Genomic DNA, 24496 nt, shown 5'->3' with positions numbered 1-24496 from the left:
GATAAATATCACATTGAAATTCTGAAAGACAAAAATCTTGCATTGTAGTGGCTCGTATCTCAAAAAAAGATAAATCGGGGAAGGAGACAAAGAGCGCAGTGGTATGGTATCATGACAACCTTTCTTTGAATATCAGCAAAGCAAAAGAGCGGGAGTGCACATAATCATGTTTACATCAATGGTGCTGAGGTCAAGAGGGTGTTTCAAGTTCCTAGGAGTGAATATTGCCATCCTGGTCTCAATATGCTGATACCACAGCTAAGAAAGCCTACAAACAGCTCTATTCTCTCAAGAGGCTAAAGAAATCTGGTATGTCTAATTTAATCCTCACCAATTTTTATTGAAGCACCATAGAAAGCATTTGATCCCGATGCAGAAATGCAGTGCAGCTTGGTATGGCAACTGGTTTGCACACGACCTCAGAAAAACGCAGCAGAGTGCAGACACAATTCAGCACATCGCGGAAAACAGACTCACTCTACCACCTCCCTCCCATCAAAAACCACTTTATGGGCCCTCTCTGCACTTCTTGCTGCCCCGTTTAAAATTATGTTTTAATTCCATCTGATGGAGGCAAAATCATTTGGCAAAAAGATGCCTGGGAATGATTACAAAACAATGCGAATTTGGAATGATAAAAATGAGAAGGAGAATATTCACCTCTTGCCCAAATTGCATCATTAGATTACAGTAGTAAATAAAACAATACATCAGTAAATAGTAAATTTTTGAATGTTGGCCAGATTTTTGTGAGATTTCATTGTTTACATTATGGCAATTCCTGAACCGGTTTCTATCACTGAGGTTGGATAATACTGACTTAAAACAACCAAGTTCTAGTCATTGGTTTAGAGTTAACAAATTCTCATTCTTAATTTCATATTTAAAATTAACAGCTCTTAAAGTGGATAACTGCATGGGGCCTGGACTTAAGAAATCTCATGCTTACTAAAGCATGAATTGCAAATTCCCAAGATCAGGTTTTTCCATTTCTAGTACTTAAAATGATATTTACGATAAATAATTCACTTAGCCCCATTATTCTTCACCAGTCCTCATGAACCATAAAGCTTCCCTCCTTGTAGTCCTTCTCAAAACAGTCATACTCTATTTTTCTACGAATTTATCCAAGCTTTCTATAAATGCAGTTTTGCTAATGACTTCAACAACTCCAGGGAGTACAGTGTTTCACATTTGTAGCACTACAAGTAATTTTCCATCCAGTATTTCTTATTGGATTTGCCAAAAATTCATATTTAATGCATTTAGCTTCTCAATTCCTCCAGAAGTGCTCTCCATTTCTACTAAATTGGCCAATATACAGACCATAGCCAGAAGATTAACTTACAGAAAATTGTGACAAAGAATTGATTATCTATGGGTCTTATTATGAAAGGGAAACCAACACGGTTTAAACTAATATGGCAGGGGGATGGGAACCAGGATGATAGATCTGAAAATGAGCCAGCAGGTTTACAAGAAAACGATGGGTGTAACATGAAGGACAAGCCAATGACTGGGTACAAATGCAGATAGAGCAAAGAGTTAAATTGCACCAGAGGCAAAATTCAAAAGGGTGAAGAATGTAGGACAGAAGGTGGTGGTGTATTTAAATGTACATAGCATTAGGAATAAGGTGGACAAACTCATGGCACAATTAGAGATTGGTCAGTATGACATAGTGGGCATCACTGAGTCATGGCTGAAAGGCTATAGTTAGCTTTACATCAAAGAATATACTTTGTATCAAAAGGACAGGCAGAAAGACATAGGCAGTGGTGTAGCTCTGTTGGTAAGAGATGGAATTACATCTTTAGAAAGAGATGATGTAGGGTCAAGAGAATGTTAAAATCTTTGTGGGTGGAGTTAAGAAATTGCAAGGGTAAAAAAAATTATGGGAATCATATATAGGCCACCAAATAGTAGCCAAGATGTGGGGTTGAGATTGCAAAGGGAGCTGGAAAAGGCATGTAATAAATATAATGACACAATTATAATGGGGGACTTCAATATGCAAGGGGATTGGAAAATCAAGTTGGTGACGAGTCACAAGAGAGGGAATTTGCTGAATGCCTACTAGATTTTTTTTTTATAAAAAGAGCAGCTTGTGCATGAGCCTACTCAAGTAAAGGTTATCTTAGATTTGGTGTCCTGCAATAATCTAGATCTTATTAGGGAGCTTAATGTAAAGGAACCTTTAGGAGACAGTGATTATAATATGATTGAACTCACTCTGCAATTTGAGAGAGAGAAGCACAAGTCACATGTATCAGTAGTGCAATGGAATAAGGGGAATTACTGACGCATGAGATAAGAGCTTGCCCAGGTGGATTGGAGGAGGATACTGGCAGATATGACAGCAGTGCAGAGATGGCTGAAGTTTCTAGGAATAGTTCACAAGGCGCAGGATAGATGTGCCTCACAGAAGTTGTTTTTGAAATGGCAAGGGCAAGCAACTGTGATTGCCAAAGTCAAGAACTGCACAAAAACCAAGGAAAGGGCATACAAGTAGCAAAAGTGAGTGGGAAGTTGGATGATTGGGAAGCTTTTAAAATCCAACAAAAAGGCAAATAAAGAGGTGCAGAGGGTCTTGGGAGTCTTTGTGCAAGACTCCCAGAAGGTTAATTTACAAGTCAAGTCTGTGGTAAAGATAAGTGCAATGTTGGCACTTATTTCAAAGGGAATAGAATATAAAAGCAAGGAAATAGGGCTGAGATTTTATAAGACACTAGTCAGCCCACACTTGGACCACTGTCAACAGTTGTGGGCCCCATATCTCAGAAAGGAATTTTTGTTGTCATTGGAGAGAGTTCAGAGGAGGTTCATGAGGATCATTCTGGGAATGAAGGGGTTAACATATAAGGAGTGTTTGGCAGCTTTAAGCCTGTACTCACTGGAATTTAGAAGAATGCCGGGGGGGGGGGGGGGGGGGGGATCTCATTGAAGCCTATCAAATGCTGAAAGGGCTAGATAGTGGAGAGGATGTTTCCTATGGTGAAGGTATCCAGAACTAGAGGGCACAGCCTCAAAATTGAGGGGAGACCTTTTTGGAACAGAGGTAAGGAAGAATTTTTTTTTAAGCCAATGATTAGTGAATCTGTGGAACACTTTGCCACAGACTGCGGTGGAAGCCAAGTCCGTGTGAATATTTAAGGCGCAAGTTGATCGGTTCCTGATTGGTCAGGACATCAAAGGATATGGCGAGAAGGTTGGTGTGTGAGGTTGCGTGGGATCCTGGATCAGCCATGATGGAATGGCAGAGATGACCTGATGGGCTGAATGGCCTAATTCTGACCTTATGTCTTAATACAGACGCAATCACTCACAGTATTATGGGAAACCCTACCCTCATAATCCAATTCCAAATGCAACATTTTAATTATTCACCAATAACATGCAAAAAGAACTCAGAAAATGCTGAAGGAACTCAGCAGGTTAGGTAGCATCTATGGAAATGAATAAACAGTCAATATTTTGGGCCAAGGCCCTTCTTCAGGACCAATCCTGAAGTAGGGTCTCCACCTGGGTCAACTGTTTATTCATTTCCATAGATGCTGCCTGATCCGCTCAAGTTCCTTCAGCATTTTGTAGGAGTTGCCGTGGCTTTCCAGCATCTGCAGAATTTCTCGTGTTTATGATTTGCAAGAAGAAATTATGTCTTCATTTTCAAAACTTTTGTCTGAAGTTGTTCTAAAACACCTCAAAGGTCAATAAAAAGTTATGAGAAATGTGGTATGAGAAAAAAAAATTAACAAACTCTAGAAAAGTCTAATGAGTTAATCCTTCTCCAAATTTAAACAAGATGCTCAGAAACTTAAATTTTAGTTACTGACACCTCATGTAAAAAAGGTATGAAATTTCAACATGTCTAATCACTCAACTTATACAGCAGTTCTGTAATATTTAATATGCACACAGAACAAATTTAACAAAAGCAGACCTGCTAAATGCAAAGGTGTCGAATGTCTGCCTTGAGTATCTCTGCAGTTAACATTCTCTATTATGCACAACTTCTTCACCCTGGCCATGCAACCCTTTTTCGCAGCATCAAGCAAAGCAGCATCGCCACTCAAGAGATCTTGAATGTCTGTGTCTCCATCCTTAATTAAATCTAAAGCTGTATTTCCATCCCTGTTCTTCTTGGTTGGATCAGCACCATGCTAGAATTTAATGAGAATATACAATGAACACAAAGAAGAAAGTTTTACCCCCCTCCCCCCCACTCTCACTGATTTTCTTTGTACATCACACCATGGTATTGAAATCCTGCTGGACTAAGGTTCTGGAGGTGCAAGCAGTTCTTCCTAGCATCTTGGCAAAATAACTCTTTTTGGAGATGCTAACTGGCTATTTAGTTCCGGGGGAAACATCACAATAAAACACAATCTTGTAATATTAATGTGTATAGAATCTGGGCTGGCATTATCAATCTGGATCCTGGTACCAGACCCTGGTTTGCTTAGTAAGGCTAGTGATAAAACATCTGGTAACTTCACTGCAGTTCAGGCATTGAACCTGGGTGTTAGTTCTGTCCAGAACACTATTCCAACACAGAAAATTCAATCCAGATTACAGTGAATGGGTGATATATCGGTTGAGATGGAACTTTTTGGATGAGTTGTTAAAATATTTTGCTTGCACAAATGCAAGAAACAACTTTGATTATGGCAGAGTTGCATGCTATCAATACCAGGTTATTTCATTAAGGGTACTTTAAAGTGTGTAAATTATTCTGCACTGTCTACAAAAGCCACCATCAACCAATTTGCCTGGAACTGCAATATTCAAAGGAAGAGGTATAGATTTAAGATGAGAGTAAAGAGCTTTGGAGATTTGAAGGGAAATTTTTCTTTACTACAAATAGTTGGTACTCACATAATGGTGGATTCAGATAAAAATCACTATATTTAAGGAACATTTATCCAGGCTGTTAAGTTGGCAAGGTAATACAGATATGATCTATTTTGGGCAAAAACAATTAGTGCAGATGGGCAAAAGGTTGACTTGGACATAGTGACCAAAATAGTCCATTTCTGGGCCATACAACTCTGTGACACTAAAAATTAATTGAAGTTTAAATGTTTTGTTTCTGATACGGTTATATTTTAAGTTTATACACAGCACCACAGACCATCATGCCTTCAATGTGCACAAACCAGAACTTCCTGCCAGCAGCTAGTATTTGTCCCTCTTGTACTCAAACACAAGCTTAATTTTTGTCACCCTTAGATGCCAACTTGCAATCAAACCTTCACCAAATATGGCAGGGGTAGACCTGATTCTAAGTGATGAGACTCTGAGTTAGCACAATGTTATTACCACTTGGGGGCTTTGGAGTACAATTCTGGCACTGTAAGGAATTTGTATTTTTTCCCTGTGATTGTGTGGGGGTTTTTTTGGGTGCTCTGGTTTCCTCCCACAGTCCAAAGACGTGGGTTGCTGAGCTGCGCTGCTCACTGGGCTGGAAGAACCTGTTCTGCACTATCTGTAAACAAGAAAATAAATATGATAGGCAAGAACAAATCCCACCACAAAATGACTCCGATTTAAACTGATAGCTGGCAAAGCCATATCCCAGATTTGGTTGACTTTCACGGATTTGATGCTGCTAAAATGTCTGACACAGAAACATTAAAAACAATTAAAACCAAATTTTAGTAATAAAAAACTTACGAGTTTTTGAACTGAAATTTATACTTTTAAGATCTGAAATAGTGCAGTACCCACAAAGAGGGTGCTGGAACCTGTGTGTGTAGCACAAGCAACTGAATATATTTACTGAAAGCAGAATTTAAACAGTAAATGTTACTCAAATCATCTATGAAAAGATAAAGTAGATGTGAAGTACAATACACCCCAAAATCTCCAATATTCATTAAAACCTAAATGACTAAGACCCTGCATTTATCATTTAAAATAGTTTGAGTTCAAAAGGGAAATCTTACTTTTTTCTCAGTTTAGTGACTATTTGACTGCAAGTACTTTAATCACTTCCAATTTTAGCAAGATATTGTCGTAGCCCATTTGCTGGAAGAGCAAGTGTTATCAGGCTGTAATTTCCTGTGCATGTAGAATTGGCAAAAGTTGTCAGACTTAATAACAAGATCTCAAGTGATATATCAGGACACTTACAATTAATAAAAGTTTACAAATTTCATATTTTCCTTTTGCAGCAGCTTCATGTAAAGGAGTAAACTTCCACAGATCAGCGACATTAACCACTGCGCCATGTTTAACAAGCAGCTCTGCCACTTCATAATGTCCATAGGAACACGCATTATGCAATGGAACCAAACCACTGAAAGAAATAAAAAAACAAAACAGTGATGAGATAATCAGTATCTGAAATTATAAAGAATTAGTATCACTCTCAGAGACGTTAATACACCTTGAGCAACTTCAAACTAGCTGCAAACATTATGAATTCACAATATAGCTACCGTAGTGGTTCCTTCTTTAATTAAATGAACAAAAATTTAAAATGATTCTGAATAGAGGGGCATAATATCACTTTACAATTACACTTTAATATCTTACACGAAAATCATCCCCTTTGTCAATGATTACACATTTTCAAGTCCAACTAACCATCGAGACAGATTAATGAACAGTGCACAATTGTTAAGAGGAACCATTTGTTTTATAGGTATTAGAGCAGATCCCAAAAGCAATTACAATCATTACTGCTCATTTCAATTAATAATCAAAATTCCTTTCAACCTAAATGGCAAGCAATTTAATTACACAGTTCAGTGCTGATTACTTGGGAAACCATTTAGAACATAAAATAGAGCAGCACAGGGACATAATGTCTGTGTTAACCATATGTCAGCTGAAGCTGCACATAAATATATAACTTATCACATAAATCTAGAGAAAACAATCAGAGTTTGTCCACTTCTAAAATAGAAAAGCCTTAGAAATATTACCCTTTGTCCTTGGCATGAACATCGGCACCATTTTCCAACAAATATTCCACCACAGACACTCTGTTGTAACCAGCTGCAAAGTGAAGTGGGGTAGACTGGCGGCCTTCTACATCTCTGCAGTTTACATTCTGAAGAGTGCAGAGCTTCTGTAATGAGAAGTTTCATTTATTTTTTCAGGGTTTTGGTTCCCCAATAATAGTGTGCAAAGGCAAGAAAACTCAAATGGCACTCTACAAATGCTAGAAGCCTATAATGTGGAGGGGACACTAATTGGAAGAGCACATTTGCATGCATTTATGGCTGTGAAACTTGTGCGATGGCAACTCAAGTCAATCCCAGTCTATCATCTTTCTACAAAATTGTAGAAAACTGCCTGAAAAAATGGATGAAGTGATTTTACTATTGATGGTCTTTCCTCTTAAGCTTTCTGATTATTAACAGCAGTCAGAGAACATTCCAACACAGTACAGGCCCTTGGGCCCATGATGCTGTGGGTAATGATGATGTTGCAATATTGATAAAATAGGCCCTGCTATTTTAAATATTTCACCACAATTTACTTGATGGTGAGCAGCTTTGTGAATGTGCTTCATAATTTTTTTTAAATCAGCTGCCTTATTTGGAAAAAAACTCCACATTCTCTGTAAACCTTTTAGTGATTAACACTTTTCTCTAGATGGCCAGCATTTCTGAACTACCACATTACATCAATGAATTTTAAACATTTCTCATATTCCTTACAATTTGCTTTCAGCGATGACAATGAAGGATTCAGTTTTGACCTTTGTACGTTTATAAACAGTAACCTCCAAATCTTTCTCTACGAATAAATTGAATCATTATCAAAAATAGAACATATTCATCTTTGTACTTCCTTTCTTTATTACATTTAATAAATTCATATTGAGAGGCATCTGCCACCAAGACTCAGGTCTTTTACTGCAGTAGCAATAAAGGGATTCGATTTTCGGAAATAATATTTGTTACCTTGACTACATCCAAGTCTCCAGTTTTAGCTGCTTCTAACAGCTGCCGGTCAGTATCACAATTTCCAACCACGGCACCTATTTACCATTGATTTGGAAAAACATGCAGAGAAAAGAATGGTGTAACAAAGCACAGAACAAAATACTGCCAATTGTTAATAGCCTTCTTCCCCTACCAGGCTATTACTTCATAGTAATAAATACGTGGAACATAGAATACTACAGCACAGTACAGGCCGTTTGGCCTATGATGCTATGCAACATTTTAACCCACTCCAAGATCAATATAACTCTCCCCCTCCCACTTAGCCCACCATTTTTCTTTTATCCATGTGTGTATTACTAGTACCAATGATGGAGCTGGGCTGGGGAAAGGGAATGAAGTGTACAGTAGACTAGGGTTGATAATCCAGATTGTTGTACAAAGATATTTATGAAATTTAATATAAAGCAGGAGAAACCATTCACTTCTTGCTATCACCGCCTCACCATCATCCCAGCATACATTAAAAAAGCTAACTGCACATTTAAAGATAATATTGTCTACATTAGAGTTAGATTGAACAGGGAGCAACTACAAAAGGAATCCCCTTTCTGAAATCTGGGCATAAATTAAATGACAAACGAGAAAATCTGCAGACACTAAAAATCCAAGCAACACACACAAAATGCTGAAGGAACTCAGCTGACTAGGCAGCATCTATGGCAATGAATAAGCAGTCGACATTTTGGGCCGAGACACTTAATCATGACTGGAGAAAAATAGATGAGAAGTCACTGTAAGAAGTCGTGGGGGAAGATGGAAGAAATACAAGGTAGTAGTGATAGGTGAAACCAGGAGGGGGGGGGAGGGGTGAAGTAAAGAACTGGGAAGTCGATGGTGAAAGAGATAAAGGGCTGGAGAAAGGGAAATCTGATAGGAGAGGGCAGAAGGCCTTGCAAGAAAGAGAAGGGGGAAGAGCATCAGATGGAGGTGATGGGCAGGTAACGAGATAAAGTGAGAGAAGAAAATGGAAATGGAGAATGGCGAAAAAGGAGGAGGGGGCCACTACCGGAAGTTTGAAAAATCGATGCTCACGCCATCAGGTTGGAGGCTACCCAGACATAATACAAGGTGTTGCTCCTCCAACCAGAGTACGGCCTCATCGTGGCACAGAGGGAATGACACATCTGAATGGGAATGGGAAGTAGAATTAAAATGGGTGGCCACTGAGAGATCCCACTCTTTCTGCTGGATGGAGTGGTCCCCCAATCTACTTCAGGCCTCACTGACGTACAGGAGGCCACATTCGGAACACTGGATACAGTACATGACTCCAACAGAGTCTCTGGTGAAATGTCACCTTACCTGAAAGGACTGTTTGGGGTCTTGAATGGGAGTGAGGGAAGTGATATAAGGGCAGGTGTAGCACTTGCTCCACCTGCAAGGGTAAGTGCCAGGAGGGAGATCAGTGGGGAGCAATGAATGGACAAGGGAGTCCGGTAGGGAGTGATTCCTGTGGAAAGCAGAAAGTGGGGGTGGGGGAGGGAAAGATGTGCTTGGTGGTGGGATCTTGTTGGAGATGACGGAAGTTACAGAGAATTTTACGTGCTGTACACGGAGGCTGGTGGCGTAGTGGGCGAGGACAAGAGGAACTCTGCCCTAGTTGGGTGGCGGGAGGATGCGGTGAGGGCAGACATGTGAGAAATGAGAGAGATGTGGCTGAGGGCCGCATTGATGGTGGAGGAAGGCAAGCCCCTTTCTTCGTAGGAGGCCATCTTATTAGATCTAGAATGAAAAGTCTCACCCTGAGAGCAGATGCAGCGTAGATGAGAGAAGGGAATACCTTTTTTTTTTAAACAAGTCACAGGGTAGGAAGAGGTATAACTTAGGTAGCTGTGAGAATCAGTGGGTTTATAAAAGATTTCAGTAGATAAGCTGTCTCCAGAGATAGAGACAGAGAGAGACTGAGAAAGGGAAGGGAGGCCCATACCAGGTAAATTTGAAGGCAGGGCGGAAGTTAGAGGCAAAGTTGATGAAGTCAATGAGCTCAGCATGGATGTATGCAGCAGCACCAATGCAGTCTTCAATGTAGCATAGGAAAAGTTGGGGAGCAATACTGGTGTAGGCTTGGAACATAGACAGTTCCACAATGCCAACAAATAGGTAGGCATAGCTGGGACCCGTGTGAGTGCCCATGGCTACACCTTTTGATTGAAGGAAGTGGGAGGAGCCAAAGGAGAAATTATTGAGAGTGAGAACCAGCTCTGCCAGATGGTGGAGTGTGGTGGTGGAGGGGAGTCTGCTATCCAGAAAGCAGTGGAGAGCTTTGAGGCCTTTCTCATGTGGGATGGAGGTGTACATGGACAGGACATCCATAGTGAAAATATGATTGGGGCCAGGGAACTTGAAATCATTGAAAAGATCAAAAGTGTGTGAAGTGTCACAGATGTAGGCTGGAAGGGAAAGGATAGAACTGGGTCGAGGTATGCAGATAAGTTTGGTAGGGCAGGGACAAGCAGAAACAATGGGTGAATGTGGACACAAAGGTTTGTAGACCTTAATAAATTAAACTGTATTTGACAAAACAGATAAACAAATCAATTAGGATATGGAACTGAGCCCATTAACTAAATCTGTATACCTTGTAGAACCTGCTGCACACTTTCATTGCCCATCTCTGATGCAGTGAAACCCTGAAGAGATACTATAGATGAATCAGTTCCGGAAGCCAGCAAAAGGCGACACGTGTGATGATGACCAGAACGTGCAGCCCTGTGTAAAGGTGTCTGACCAAGACTGTCCAAGGCATTTACCTATCAATCATAATGTGTTATAAGGTAACTCTGAACAATTTCTGACATTGTCTGCTTAGACTAAGTGGCAAATCATGTTATACTAAAGTTATACTAAATACTGTTGGAGTAGGAGAAAGGACATACCTTTGCATCATTTTTTACAAGTACTTCAATCATATCATTATGGGCCTTTTCTGATGCCATATGCAGGGGTGTTAAGAGGCTAAATGATAAAAGGTCAGAGATAGGTTGAAGAACATCTAAATAAATAATCTTACAACATGTAAAATGTATCAAAATGACTATTTACAAATCATCTTACTCTTTTGTCTTTTCATCAACATTAGCTCCTTTTCTTAATAAAAGCTCAGCTACCTGTTTTCGTTTTGGATATGGAGAAGCAGCAGCAAAATGCTGTAAAATTAGAAGATTTTAGATGTTTTATTATATAGAATTGCGTATATTCTAAACAGGCAAAGTTCAGAGCAGTACGTGAAGTTTTACTTGTAGATTTGACAAATATGGAGTACAAATTAATCAGCTACAATATGATTTACAAATAACTTTATTAAATGCAGACATCATACCAAATAGTGAAAGTAAAAGAATTTAAAGATCAAACACCATGCAATAAGTAGCATTTAACATTTTTTCTCACTATAAATACTATTAAAATTCAAACAGAGTAGAGTTTGCAGATTTTTAATGGGCTCTAAGGTTTAGATTTTTAAAATAAAATGATACATGCTTGTATTTGTATAGAAGTTTCAGGGGATTCAATTGCTCCAAACCTACAAGTTGAATACATATTAATTGAATTAAACAGTTGCTTCAAAGCAGGTTTAATTCTGCTAACCAGAAAAAAGTATTCTTGAACATAAAGCGGCTTGGCTTACTTTTATGGTTTCATGGTTTTGCTGCGATCTCAGATTTGTTCATTAATTCGAAAGAAAGCAGCTTTAAGATATTGATGCTTTAAATAAAGCTTACAGATTAGCTTCCCAGTACACTTGTAGTAACCACTATTTCCTGGTTGCTACAAAAACACGTCTGAATCTTTATACTATGAAATTAGTTGAAAAGCTTTTAGTGATTTCATTTAAAACTAAAGAAAAATTAGGGCAGAGGAAGCCAACAATGAAATAGTACACAGCTTTCTTTTCTTACCAGAGCAGTTTCATGAGTTTGAAGATGTTTGAAATTCACATTCTCTAAAGAAAGATGTTTTTTCACACCAGCAACATCAGCTTCTTTAGCAGCTTGTAACAATGAATGTCCTTTGAACTCATCTAGAATAGTGACAAATGGCAACTTGCTATGCTTAAGTTTTTAACAGCAAAACACATGCATTTTAACTAAATTTAATTTCCCATGTTTCAAAGCAGTATTTGTAAAAGCATCACGTAAAAGGGAACAATCAAAGACCAGTTAGTTCAACATAAATTGCTGGCTGAAATACAGGATGTAACACGGAATATAGTAACAGGGCATTTAGTAATTCTTAAGCATGTTTGTACAGAATTAAATCACATTGATGAAAGACATTTTCCAGTTTGACTTTAATTCTGTATTTTCTCACCGTAACTGTTTGGCCGGCAAAGCATTTCCAGCGTTCTCTATTTTTAATTAGAGGGCCAATTCTGTTTCACAAATCAGAATATCTGGAGTTCGTAATTAAAACGGTAGGGATATTTTCTCCAAGTTTTACATCTTGCTTCCAATGTGTGCATAATCTGATTTCTTTTGATAGAGGCCTTTGTTGCTTTTCAACTGACTTACAGGCTCTGACTTCTTCTGGATCAGGGTGTGCCACAAAGTTCGAGACGTAAAACAAAAAGCATAAAAAAACCTATCAAGCAGCTCAAGTGGAAAATCAGACGACCAAATAAACATTGCCATTTGGTTGCAGAGATGCAAAAAAATAAAGTCTTCAGCAATTAGGTAGTGCAAAGCTGATCAAAAGAAATCAGATATGCACACCTTGGAAGCAAGATGTAAAACTTGGAGAAAATATGCTGGTCATAAACTCTGCACTGGACCAACACTCCCAAACATTTCAGATTACTTTTAAGTTGATAATACAAATGAGAAAATGACTTACAAGCCAAGCGTTCTTTTAGCTGGGGTGTAGGGGCCAAATCAATAGCACTCTTGTAATGACAGTTCAGTAATGTTGGATCAGCACCATAGCTTAGCAAAAGGGAGCATACTTCTACTCTGTTCTTGGAGGCAGCTTCGTGCAAAGGAGTAAACTGCCAGAGGTCCATAGCATTCACACAGGCACCATGCTGCAAATAGTTAAAACATTCAAAAATAAGGTAAAATATAAGAAATGATTTCATTATCATATTCATTGTCCAGTTAGCAACAAAAAGAGTCAAATTCAAATTTTAAAAGAATACCATCTAGAAATGAAGGAATGTCAATTTAAATATTTGCATTGGGGAACCTGCACTTGGACTCTGGGTTCAAATTTCATGGCAGAGGAAGAAAAGCAAAAATAAGGTATTACATTTTAAAACACAATTTGACAATTTTGAAGTATTCAAATGCTTATCAAATTATATACTTTTAAATACAAACCTTTTCATCTGCAGCTGACAAGGCTTATGGTTAAAAGCTAAACTGAGAGTTGTGTTTGAAGTTGAATCTGAACTCTCAGCTTCAGCTACTTCCGGAGCTTCAGTCCTTCACAATTTCCTACATAACAAAAGTGCGTATACAGTACTGAAATTCAGAGCATCAATGATTAAGTATCAACTTTAATTAAATACTAACCTTAATTAAAAGCTCCGTTACTTCATAATGACCATAGGAACAGGCATTGTGAAGAGGTACTAAATCTCTAAAAATAAAAAAGGTAGCATTTATTGGAGTAGTATACACAGTAATTCCAAACCCAACTTTAATAAGACCTGCCAATGACTTGTTTGTAAACGTAGTTCTTCATGAGATCTAATGCAGCACATTTGGTCTAAGCCAGTGGCCTAGCAGAGCAATCCCATTTACACTCATTTTATTCTATAGCTTTGCAACTTATTCTCTCATGTGCCCACAAACTTGCTCTTTTGATTCCTTTGACATCTTATACTGAGGGACAATTTTAAAGAAGCTCTGAGAGCTGATGGGATTGTTAGAGCCAGCACAGTCAACCACTGGGTTGAAATAGATTCTGCCTATGCTACAGTACAAGGAAATAGGGGGGAAAAACAAAGCTCATGCTGTATTTTACTGTATAAATAGCTGAAAACATTCATATTTTGACATTGCTTTCTACCACTTGCACTTAGCTTCTTTACATTTCACTGACACACTGTATGCACATGACTTCCTCCTGTTTTGTAGGAGCCAGAACATTAAAATGCTAATATTGATGACGTACTTCCAAAATTCTTTTTTTCTTCATTTGCAGCTCATGGTATCATGTGATATGATTTATGGCTCATTCTAGCTATTGCAACTCTTGCATACTCTTCAGTAGGTAGTAGGAGTACCCACAAATCAAGGCTCAAGGACAGAGAGTATTCTAAAAATGAAACTAGGCATACTTAGAGAAACAAGATCTGGTTTCCAAAGAACAAACTTTTTCAAAATACATCGATATTGTATTTTAGCATTCAGTGAATTTAGTAATTTTCCTTTAATGTCCTTACAAGTGTTTGAGACGATTCATTTAAAAGATCATATTATGGCAGCTGGGAAGCAATTAAAGTAATTGGGCATGTGATCATTGCTTTGTTGCATTTTAGTAAATACAGAATTATGAATGAACAATTTCCTTTGTTTCAATAGCAAGTTTCCCTTATTCTGGACAAGATGATGTTGAGTATCAGGAAGTGTTTCTCACTGCATTCCGATTTCTGATCCCGTTTCTATTGCACTGAATGCTCTCGATCCAACAGCGACACTTAGATGGCAAATCTGCAGAATCACTTGCTATGTTATTCGCAGCAAAGCAGAGGACACATTTTACAAGGTCCAGCGTGTATGATATTATGTACTATTTAAAAATTAAGGTGCACAGAAATTACTATAATTTTGCTAAGGGTAGTTATGCTGAACAAATCTAATGTAGGTGAAGTATACACACTTTACAAGGGATTTAATAAACACTCTTACAAAGAAGGGAGTTTACCAAATGCCCTGTAAAGTCTACACTTCACCTCCATTATAAGGAAGTTCACACTCACGGAACAGAAATAATTTAATGACCTGACTCAAAGGACAAGCTACAGAGGAGAGCGAGCAGGGATGTTGAAAGAGTTCAGCAGGATTTGCAGCAATTCAAGACTACAGAGGATAGGAGAGCTCTTTCCCGTAATGTTGGCCAGTTTAATATCCAAAAGACTCAATCTTCGCAAAGATATCAGAGATACGTAAACCCCGTAAAATCCACGTGAAATACCTAAGAGTACTTTTGTTCAACACATCTTAGCCTTTGAAAGAATCCAACATGTACATAACAGGATGATACTGGAACTTCAAGGATTGAAGCTTTAGGAGAGATCCGAGAAATGGGAATCAATTTCCCTGAAATTTAGAAGGTAGTGAGGTGATATTTCAAGATACTAAGAGAACTGGTATGATAAAATTGTTCCTGCTGGTGTTGGAATTTAAAGCTGTGGTTCAGCCAGGTCTTTGTGATGCTAGGAAATATTTCTGCATGAAAGGCAAGAAATCTGAAATTCCTCCAAAAATTATAATTGTGGGCATACTGTTATTTAACAAAAAAAGATAGATTATATATTTACTTATTTGTTAACCAAAGGCACACAGAGAAATAGGCACTAGATATGAAGTTAGGGATTGATTAATTACAATCTCATTGAACAAGCAAGCTAAGGGCCCAACAATGGCCCCTTACTTCATATCCTTTTTTACTATGTGCTTCCATTAAATATCAGAATACATTAGTAATTAAGGCTAGGCATAAGCACAATGTCAAGCTGCTAGTATCTGGCTAGCATTATGCTGACCAATATATTTCACTCTGTTGTCCCTCCCATCATGTCCAGTCCTCCCCATCTCATGCTGTTTGTACTGTGTACACCAAAATAGTTACCCTTTATCCTTAGCATGAACATCTGCACCATGTTGCAATAATAGCTGTACGATATTAACACGGTTATATCCTGCTGCTAAATGCAATGGTGTGGACTGTGAAGAGAGAGAAAAAGTTTTATTACATCCAAAAAGTGATAGTTTGATTCAAGACTATTACAATACTGCTCCAAATCATATTTCTATAGAGCAATGAAATACACTACTGACTGTTCATTATTAGCTAAAATACAGTTTTAAAGTGTTAATATACCCTTTCCAACTAGTTTGGCTTGATCCAGCCTATTCCCTGCACTTTTCCCCATACGCACACATCTATTTTGTAACTTCAGATGATTAATCCATCTGGAGGCAGAGCAAGCTTTAAGCAACGGCAAGTCTACTCCACCAGATCCTGATGCTCTAACCGCCAAATTCTCTGTTGGCTTTTTGACAGCTCACCAGTCAAAGTACTTGATAGGTTATAAATGCCTTTTAATGTTAGAGATATTTAAAGAAAGTTAAACTGATTTAAAAATATTAAGTCTTAAATTACCATAAACTAAAGAAATGTAGGAAAAATAAACTACCAATCTAAATTCATTATCTTAATGAAGAGCAGGGCTTGCATTAAGAAGCCAGATGTGAAGAGAGCATCTGGCCCTTAAAAGCAAGAAATTAGTGGTATTGGTATTCAGCACCAACATGGGAAACCATAGCTGCATTTGACTTCCAGCTCATCTCAGATTTCTATATTTCACTGGTAGACCCAAAAGTAATGAGCAGCTTCTTCAACATTCTCTACAGAACTGGCTGAAGATCTGCATATCCATCACAGTTAGAAAAATTGCTGTAATACCAGCACAATTTGACTAATAAACAAAGCACCTTCGTAACAACATCAGCAGGTTTGATGGCGCACGCAGAATTAGTGCGATGGTAGATATCCAAGGAAGAATGTGCTGCCATTGGAGAAGGTCCAGAGGTTTACAAGAATGATCCCAGCAATGAAAGATTTTATTTTTTTCATAATGAAGTGGAAGTATGCACATTTGGTGAAGAATAATGCAATCCTTACCTTTCTACCATCACTAGCATGGCAGTTTACATTCAATGGTGTAAGTAGGGACATCAGCTTTTCTTCATTTCCATTCCTATAAACAAAGCAAATTACACAATTCTCTATGCTAGTTAAGTGAATATATTTTAGTAAACACACAAGTTTAAAAATTACTGATTGGCTATTAATTATATTTGCAAAATTATAACTATTTTTCTTCTGTTTAACTGGCTCACACACTGAAATTTATAAATCAGGGCTAAATTTTTTTAGTTTGCTTGTAGAGACAACATGTAGAATGCTCAAGTCCAAATTGTAAATAAAGACCTTCAGAAAAGAAGTATGCAACTTAACATATTCGCTGTTCCTTCATATTATTGTGATCTAATGACACCATGTGGTGAAGTACCACATAGCATTATTTTTAGGCAGAGATGTTTTTCACTTTAACAGAACTGGGTATTAAGCTAAAAGTGCGATGAAATTGCCACATTTATACAGAGCAAAATTATCTTCTCTTGGAATACTTTTATCAGTTTAACCCTCATAAAGAATGAGAAATGGATTAAAACATATGGAGCCTCCTAAGCAGAGGTGCTGGTGAGATTTCTTGGCCATGGCATCATTCATGTTATTGTGGATGGACCAGGAAGGTTATTGGTGATGTTCACTCCCAGGAACTTGAAGTTGTCAACCCTCTCAGACTCATTGTTGACATAAACAAGAATGCATGCATCTCCCCCACTTCCTGAAGTCAATGACCAAGCTCCTTTGTTTTGCTGACATTGAGGGACAAGTTGTCTTCACACCACATCACTAGGCTCCCTATCGCCTTTCTGAATTCATATTCCACATTATTGGAGGTACAGCTCACTATGGTTGTATCACCTGCAAACTCTTAGATGCATTTAGAGCAGAATCTGGCCACAAATTCGAGACTGCATAGGGAGCAGGGGCTGAGGGCATAGCCTGAAGGGCAGCTATGTTGAGAATAATTGCAGCAGAGGTGTTGCTGCCTACATTACCTATTGCAGATCTGTTGGTCAGGCAGTCAAGGATCTAGCTGCAAAGGGGGGTGTTCAGTATGGTCCAGGAGTTTGGTGATGAGTTTGCATAGAATTATTGTGCTAAGGCGAAGCAATAATCAACTAACAATAGTCTAATGTAAGTGTCCTTATTGTCCAGATGCTCCAAGAGTTGAGCAGCAGGGAGATGGTGTCTCCCACAGACCTGCTTTGGTGGTAGGTGCATTACAATGGGTTGAGCTTGTCTGGGATACTGGAGTTAATCTGTGCCACGACCAGTCTCTTGAAGCACTTCATGAGGGTGGATGACAGAGCCATGCCAGTGGGTAGCAGTCATTCAGGAATGTTACCAGGTTTCTCTTTAGGTACCACCATTACAGATTCAAGCAGGGAGAGAAAAAATACATAGAAACACAGGAAACCTACAGCACAATACAGGCCCTTTGGCCTACAAAGTTGTGCCGAACATGTCCCTACCTTAGAAATTACTAGGCTTACCCATAGCCCTCTATTTTTATAACCTCCATGTACCTATCCAAAAGTCTCTTAAAAGACCCTATCATATCTGCCTCCACCACCGTTGCCAGCAGCCCATTCCACGCACTTACCACTGAGTAAAAAACTTACCCCTGACATCTCCTCTGTACCTACTCCCAAGCACCTTAAACCTGTGCTCTTTTGTGGCAACCATTTCAGCCCTGGGAAAAAGCCTCTGACTATTAACACTATCAATGCCTCTCATCATCTCATACACCTCTATCAGGTCACCTCTCATCTTCCATCGCTCCAAGGAGAAAAGGCCAAGTTCACTCAACCTATTCTCCCCAATCCAGGCAACATTCTTGTAAATCTCCTCAGCACCCTTTCTATGGCTTGCACATCCTTTCTGCTGTGAGGCAACCAGAACTGAGCACAGTACTCCAAGTGGGGTCTGACCAGGGTCCTAGATAGCTGCAACATTACCTCTCAGCTCCTAAAGTCAATTCCACGATTGATAAAGGCCAATACATCACATGCCTTCTTAACCACTGAATCAACCTGCGCAGCTGCCAAGATCCCTCTGATCCTCCACGCTGCCAAGAGTCTTATAATTAATACTATGTTCTGCCATCATATTTGACCTACCAAAATGAACCACTTCACACATCTGGGTTGAACTCCATCTGCCACTTCTCAGCCCAGTTTTGCATCCTATCAATGTCCTGCTGTAACCTCTAACAGCCCTCCACACTATCCACAACACACCCAACCTTTGTGTCATCAGCAAATTTACTAACCCATCCCTCCACTTCCTCATCCAGGTCATTTATAAAAATCACGAAGAGTAGGGATCCCAGAACAGATCTCTGAGGCACTCCACTGGTGACCAACCTCCATGCAGAATATGACCTGTCCAGAACCACTCTTTGCCTTCTGTGGGCAAACCAGTTCTGGATCCACAAAGCAATGTCCCCTTGGATCCTATGCCTCCTTACTTTCTCAGTAAGCCTCGTATGGGGTACCTTATCAAATGGTTAAAAAATGTCTGTAAAAACTCCCACCAGCTGATCTGTGCAGGATCCAAGGACACGGCCAGCAACACCATCTCAGCCAAATGCTTTCTGTGGATTCCCTCTCTGAAAGACTGATCTTATATCTGCAACAGTGTTTGTGGGCTTAGATGTATTGGAGGCTGTTGGGGGCAGGTGGTGACATTTCAATCACCTTCTGTTCAAAGCATGCACAGAATGTGTTATGCTCATTGGTAAGTCTTCCTGACTTCCTTTTGTAGCCCGTATACGCATGCAAAACCCTACCACAATTGCCAGCTGGTCTGGGACTAGATTTTGGATGGGTATGATCTCTTAACATTTCTGATTACTTTACAGATTTTTATCTCAATTTCTTGTAAAGGTCAGGATTACTTGTTTTGAATGCCGTAGAGCTAGACCTCAGTAGGGATTGCATCATATGGTTTTCGGTTTGGAAACATGTGGATCGCCCTCTCTGGTGCACTGTACTCATCACACTTGTTGATAAAGTCTGGGATGGTGATGACATACTCATTTAGTCCAGCTGACTTATCTTTGAACATGGACCATTCGACTGACTCAAAGCATTTGCATAGAAGCTTATCCATGCCTCACCTCCAGAGACATTTTCTGATCTAATTACTTTCTTGATCAACTTCTTAATTCAATTACAATTTGCACTGGCCCGTATTCACAAGAAATATAGTTGTGCTCGTAACTTATGCTGAAACCCAACTATCTTAAAACACAATTAAGCATATTAGTATCTATATAAATTTCCATAATTTTCACCTATACATTTTCAATGTGTCTTTGTTGTTCAAGAAGGTTACATAATTCACTGATTAAATGCTGCACTCCTTCAATCTGTCACTATCAATTTAATCATTAATTATGGTTGCATGTATGATGTCAATGCTTTGTGATGCCAAATTCAACTATGACAGTTGAATATTCTAGAAGGCTTCCACAAAGAATGTAGCATTCCCTTTCAATCGATGGAAGGTCACTAATTTAAATGTCATATTTTTAAAGTAATTATATTAATTTTATGATGTCCTTGTACATCTATTCTATACTCAGCTGTTCCAACATGGTCTAGATTTAAGCACATACTCCAAGTCTGATTTAATCAAAATTGAACATAAATTTAATTATTTCTGAGAACACAGGAGCAAATGAAACAAAATAGAACAAAAGCTGATCAATTGTCCACTGATTGAATGGGAAAGCACTATGCCCATACCTTGCAGTTTCTAGGAGCTCATCTTTTTTGTATTCACCTGTAAAAATTTAAGCAGTTAAATGTTTAACAAAGTTCACATCATGAAAATTCATCATTTCTAGAGCTTTACCAGTTCCTCTCCAGCCTCCCCCCACCCATTTATAAATCTGGCAGTATCCCTTTTATTTCAAGTAGCACTGTAAACTAACTGTTTTGCTATTTTCATTTATTTCCCATTTCAATCTATTATTATGCAGCTTGGACTAAGTAAAGATGGCGGCACAACGGCAGTGCGTGCAGCCACTCCAGAAATGAATATCTGTTATTAAGAAGGAGGCCGTGCACAATCCTGATTTGATGGGGACGGACGTGAGAAGCACGGAGGAACATCTGGTGAAACTTTTGACGTGCCTGTTTTGCTGCCGCTGCTACTGTGCGATCGAGAAATCTCCGGAGAGGAAGGGCCCAAATCCTTGGCTTTGCCTGTTGCTTGGCGGTCGGGGCTGGGGTCGAAGCGCTCGGCAGAGATGGTGCTCGGTGTTGGAGGGCTAGTCGGAGGCTTGAAGTTTTCAGATGGACTCAGAGTTGGCTGTGGTCGGATGCTTCCAGAGGCTGCATCGGGAAGTTTGCAGCGCTGGAAGTTCATGGCAGGAAGTTTTTCTTCCTTCTACCGTCTACGTGAGATGATGGGCTATCGGGAACTTTGAGACTTTTTATTACCATGTCCATGGTCTGCCCTTATCAAATTACAGCATTGATTTGCACTGTTGTAACTATATATTATAATTATGTGGTTTTTGTCAGTTAGTCTTGGTCTGTCTTATGTTTTTGTGATATCATTCTAGAGGAACATTGTAGCATTTCTAAATGACAATAAACGAGGACTGAGTGTCCTCATAATCTAATGCATTCCTTCTACTTTGGTGACCATTACACCTCAGCTACAGCTTGTCTTCAGAAGTTCACCAGGAATCATGCCAGAGCCAATTAGCAAAGTGTTTACCTCATGCGTACAATTTCACTCAGCGTACTGAAATACCCCGTCTCCTTCCCCCCCCCTCCCCCCACTTCAGTTCTATAGCTGCAGCAAATCCATTAGGGAGACCTAAAATTAACTCACCTGTCAGGAGCATTTTAGCAGATGGGTCTGCTAGGTCTAATGCTGTTCTTCCATCTGTATTACGAATGTGAAGGTCAGCTCCATGTTGGAGTAAAACTACAATAAAATTGATTGAGGCAAAAATGAGATGCACATGAAGTGGAAAACTGTCCTTCTGGTAATAACCTACTTCACTAAAAAAGGGTCAAATACCGCATTTCAAAATTCAATGATTATGCCCAGAATAACAAAGACATATAGGCACTATTTTGACGGGAAATTTTCAATATTAATCCTTGAGATGATACTGCAGACAGCAGCAATGCTCCAGGAATAAACATGTACTACAATAGCACTGAAAGACATCTCACATGTTGGCAAAATTAATTTTCTCTTCAAATTTCAAATAATGAACTTGCATCCCAACTCCACTATTCCAATTTCTGGGAAGTACAATGTTTCTATTGTTCTTACAATTACTCCATGATTTCAGCTAGGATATTTTTGTTTAGAAGATACAGCTACTTATATTGACAGATCAAGTTTATAAATATTATTTTCATGATAAAACAATATTGGCTGCTTTAAGTAGCTCATTTATTGAAATCCTCCAAAGTACTTATTAATACATCAGCAATACTACTTTCCAAAACACTTGATAATTATTGATTCTAACATAGAATCTAATGCGTGTCACTAACCTCAGCACAACAATGCTTGAACTTTTAAAGCTCTTTCTTGCTCACTATTCCCAAAACAAAATTACTTTAGGTGATAAAGTTGCAATTTTCAACATCAAGTTCATAATCTACAGTTCTAGCTAGGAAGACCAGTTGCTGATTTACACAAGCACCTCCCTGGCTTCAGGACGCAATAGTATAGCTGTGGCACTGAGGCAATATATGTCAGAGTATCCTTAATGATGGGTGGTGCCATGGCCTGTTTACTGAAGCATAACAGATGCTGAAAGTTTTCCAGATCTCTAATGACATTACTGGTAAATGCACAGTACAAGACAACCCCAAACATTATCAAAAGCAAATGAGAGAGATCTGAGCTGAACTGATATAAGTAGATAGAATGCAGCTCCTCTTAATATATTAATGTTTTACACAACATTTCACACTGCCACAAGGATTACATCAGATTAAAATAGCAATAAAATTTTCATCCAGATTTTAAATCATTCGGTATTGTTGAAATATTCATTTATTCCTCGCCCATGGTTATTCTTTAAAAAGACAGTTACAACTGAATGATTTCCAGAATGAGATTAAAACAAACTGGTGTTGAACTGGAGCTAAGAAATGCAGATTACCTTCCTTAAAGAATATTAGTGAACCAATGTTTACACAAATTCAATAGTCTCATGGCCACTACTACTGATCTGGAAATCTTCACAAAACTAGAAAAAGAAATTCAAATATCTGAATGCCATTGTAAAATGTGGATTTGTTAGACAATGTCTTTGGATTACCTGTCAAGTTAAAGCCATGACCCAACTGTATACTTCTTAAACTAACAGATGCTTTCAAACTTTCGTCAGTATCAACACATGGAATATATGGGTAACAAAAATGTACTTCCGATAGATAAATATGAGAAAATAAACACTGGAGGAGGATAACCTTAATATAAGTGCTGTCATAGATGAGGTGACATGTTTTGGTGTTGCAAAAATATAATTGGAAGGTTTCTTCCATGAAAAGCAGCAACTGCAGCTGTGTCAGGAATGAAATCTTGTTACTGTCAATCACAGACTCATTCCAATCCAGAGCACTATAATGCAAATTTAAAAAAATACTATTTTCAAAACACTTATCCCCTTGCCAACAAAAAAAACTGATGAGAGATCTTTTCTGATAGCAGGCTAAGTTGGTAGAACCAGTGAGACAGAACGTGCTGATAATAAGGAATTTAATAATAGTTTGGGCAGGATAGTAAATGTCCATGTAGAACAGAAAAACGATTTGGAGGAATACAAAAGAATAAAAAAAATACATTAATAACCCAAAAGCACTGTAGTCGGGTTTAAAATAAGTAAACTTTATGCATAGATCACATTTCCAAATTTTCTCAGGTTAGCTTAAAAATATTGTGTGAATTGATAAAATCCATCCATAGTCTTAGAGCTTTTAGTAATTGTATTTGTTTACAGGCATTCAAAGAGGCTTTAGATATTGAGCTGGTTCCTAGCGATAAGATTCCTATAGGTATCTTTTAAAAGTTATTAAATTTTTTTGAATTCACTTAAACTGGACTAAGGTTTTGTAACTAGTAAGTGGTTCCATTTACTTCTTGAAACCAAGTTTAAAAAAGTGGGTACATAATCCCACACTCTGCAAAAAGCCATTTAGTTCATCAGGTCTATGAAAGCTCACACAGCAGCTCAACTCTCCACTAATTTTCCCTGTGATCTATTCTCCCCACTGTTCCATTCTATTAGGGGCAACTTACAATGATCAGTTAATCTACCAACCTATGTGTTTAGCATGAGAATGAAAACCACAACACACAATCAGAGGTGGTCAAAAGAAGAACATGCAAGTTCTGCTTAACAGCACCAGAAGCTGGGTTGCTGGTGCTGCAAGGCAGCAGCTTCATCAGCTGCACCAATGTACTGACTGTCACTGACAGAAAATATTCTTCTGGCCTTTCCAGAATTGGCACTGGCAGCTTATCTTCCCTGCTTCCCCGACCCCAGCACTCACATTACTGTCTCAGACAGTCTGGAACCAAGTTCAAAGCTTCAAATGACAGCAGGGCTTTAATGGACTTAACTGAAAAGACCAGAAAAGCCCAACCTACAAAACACACTGGGAACCCTCTGACAGCCAGCAAAG

The 24496-nt window shown here is 38.6% G+C and overlaps 1 protein-coding gene across 9 annotated transcripts in view; it reads right to left on the bottom strand.

Annotated features, from left to right (window-relative positions):
* LOC140715363 (poly [ADP-ribose] polymerase tankyrase-2) overlaps positions 1–24496 on the bottom strand; it is a 62649-nt gene that overhangs the window by 18762 nt on the left and 19391 nt on the right. For 8 of the 9 annotated variants that reach the window (XM_073027432.1, XM_073027433.1, XM_073027437.1 and 5 more), the window contains 14 exons: positions 21675–21770; positions 20576–20612; positions 16812–16887; positions 15756–15850; positions 13472–13538; positions 12795–12981; positions 11861–11982; positions 11016–11107; positions 10838–10916; positions 10540–10711; positions 7917–7993; positions 6930–7075; positions 6133–6298; positions 3941–4160 (listed from right to left, as the gene is read on the bottom strand). In XM_073027432.1, coding sequence (XP_072883533.1) covers positions 3941–4160; positions 6133–6298; positions 6930–7075; positions 7917–7993; positions 10540–10711; positions 10838–10916; positions 11016–11107; positions 11861–11982; positions 12795–12981; positions 13472–13538; positions 15756–15850; positions 16812–16887; positions 20576–20612; positions 21675–21770 — 1632 coding nt within the window. Of the gene's footprint in view, positions 1–3940; positions 4161–6132; positions 6299–6929; positions 7076–7916; positions 7994–10539; positions 10712–10837; positions 10917–11015; positions 11108–11860; positions 11983–12794; positions 12982–13276; positions 13394–13471; positions 13539–15755; positions 15851–16811; positions 16888–20575; positions 20613–21674; positions 21771–24496 lie in introns of those variants that run through there. The other variant, XM_073027442.1, reaches the window with a different exon arrangement.

Source organism: Hemitrygon akajei, chromosome 23 (genome assembly GCF_048418815.1).
Source record: "Hemitrygon akajei chromosome 23, sHemAka1.3, whole genome shotgun sequence".
Lineage (NCBI taxonomy): Eukaryota > Metazoa > Chordata > Chondrichthyes > Myliobatiformes > Dasyatidae > Hemitrygon > Hemitrygon akajei.
Note: the sequence above shows the minus strand (reverse complement) of the source record. Positions and strands in the feature narration are given on the sequence as shown.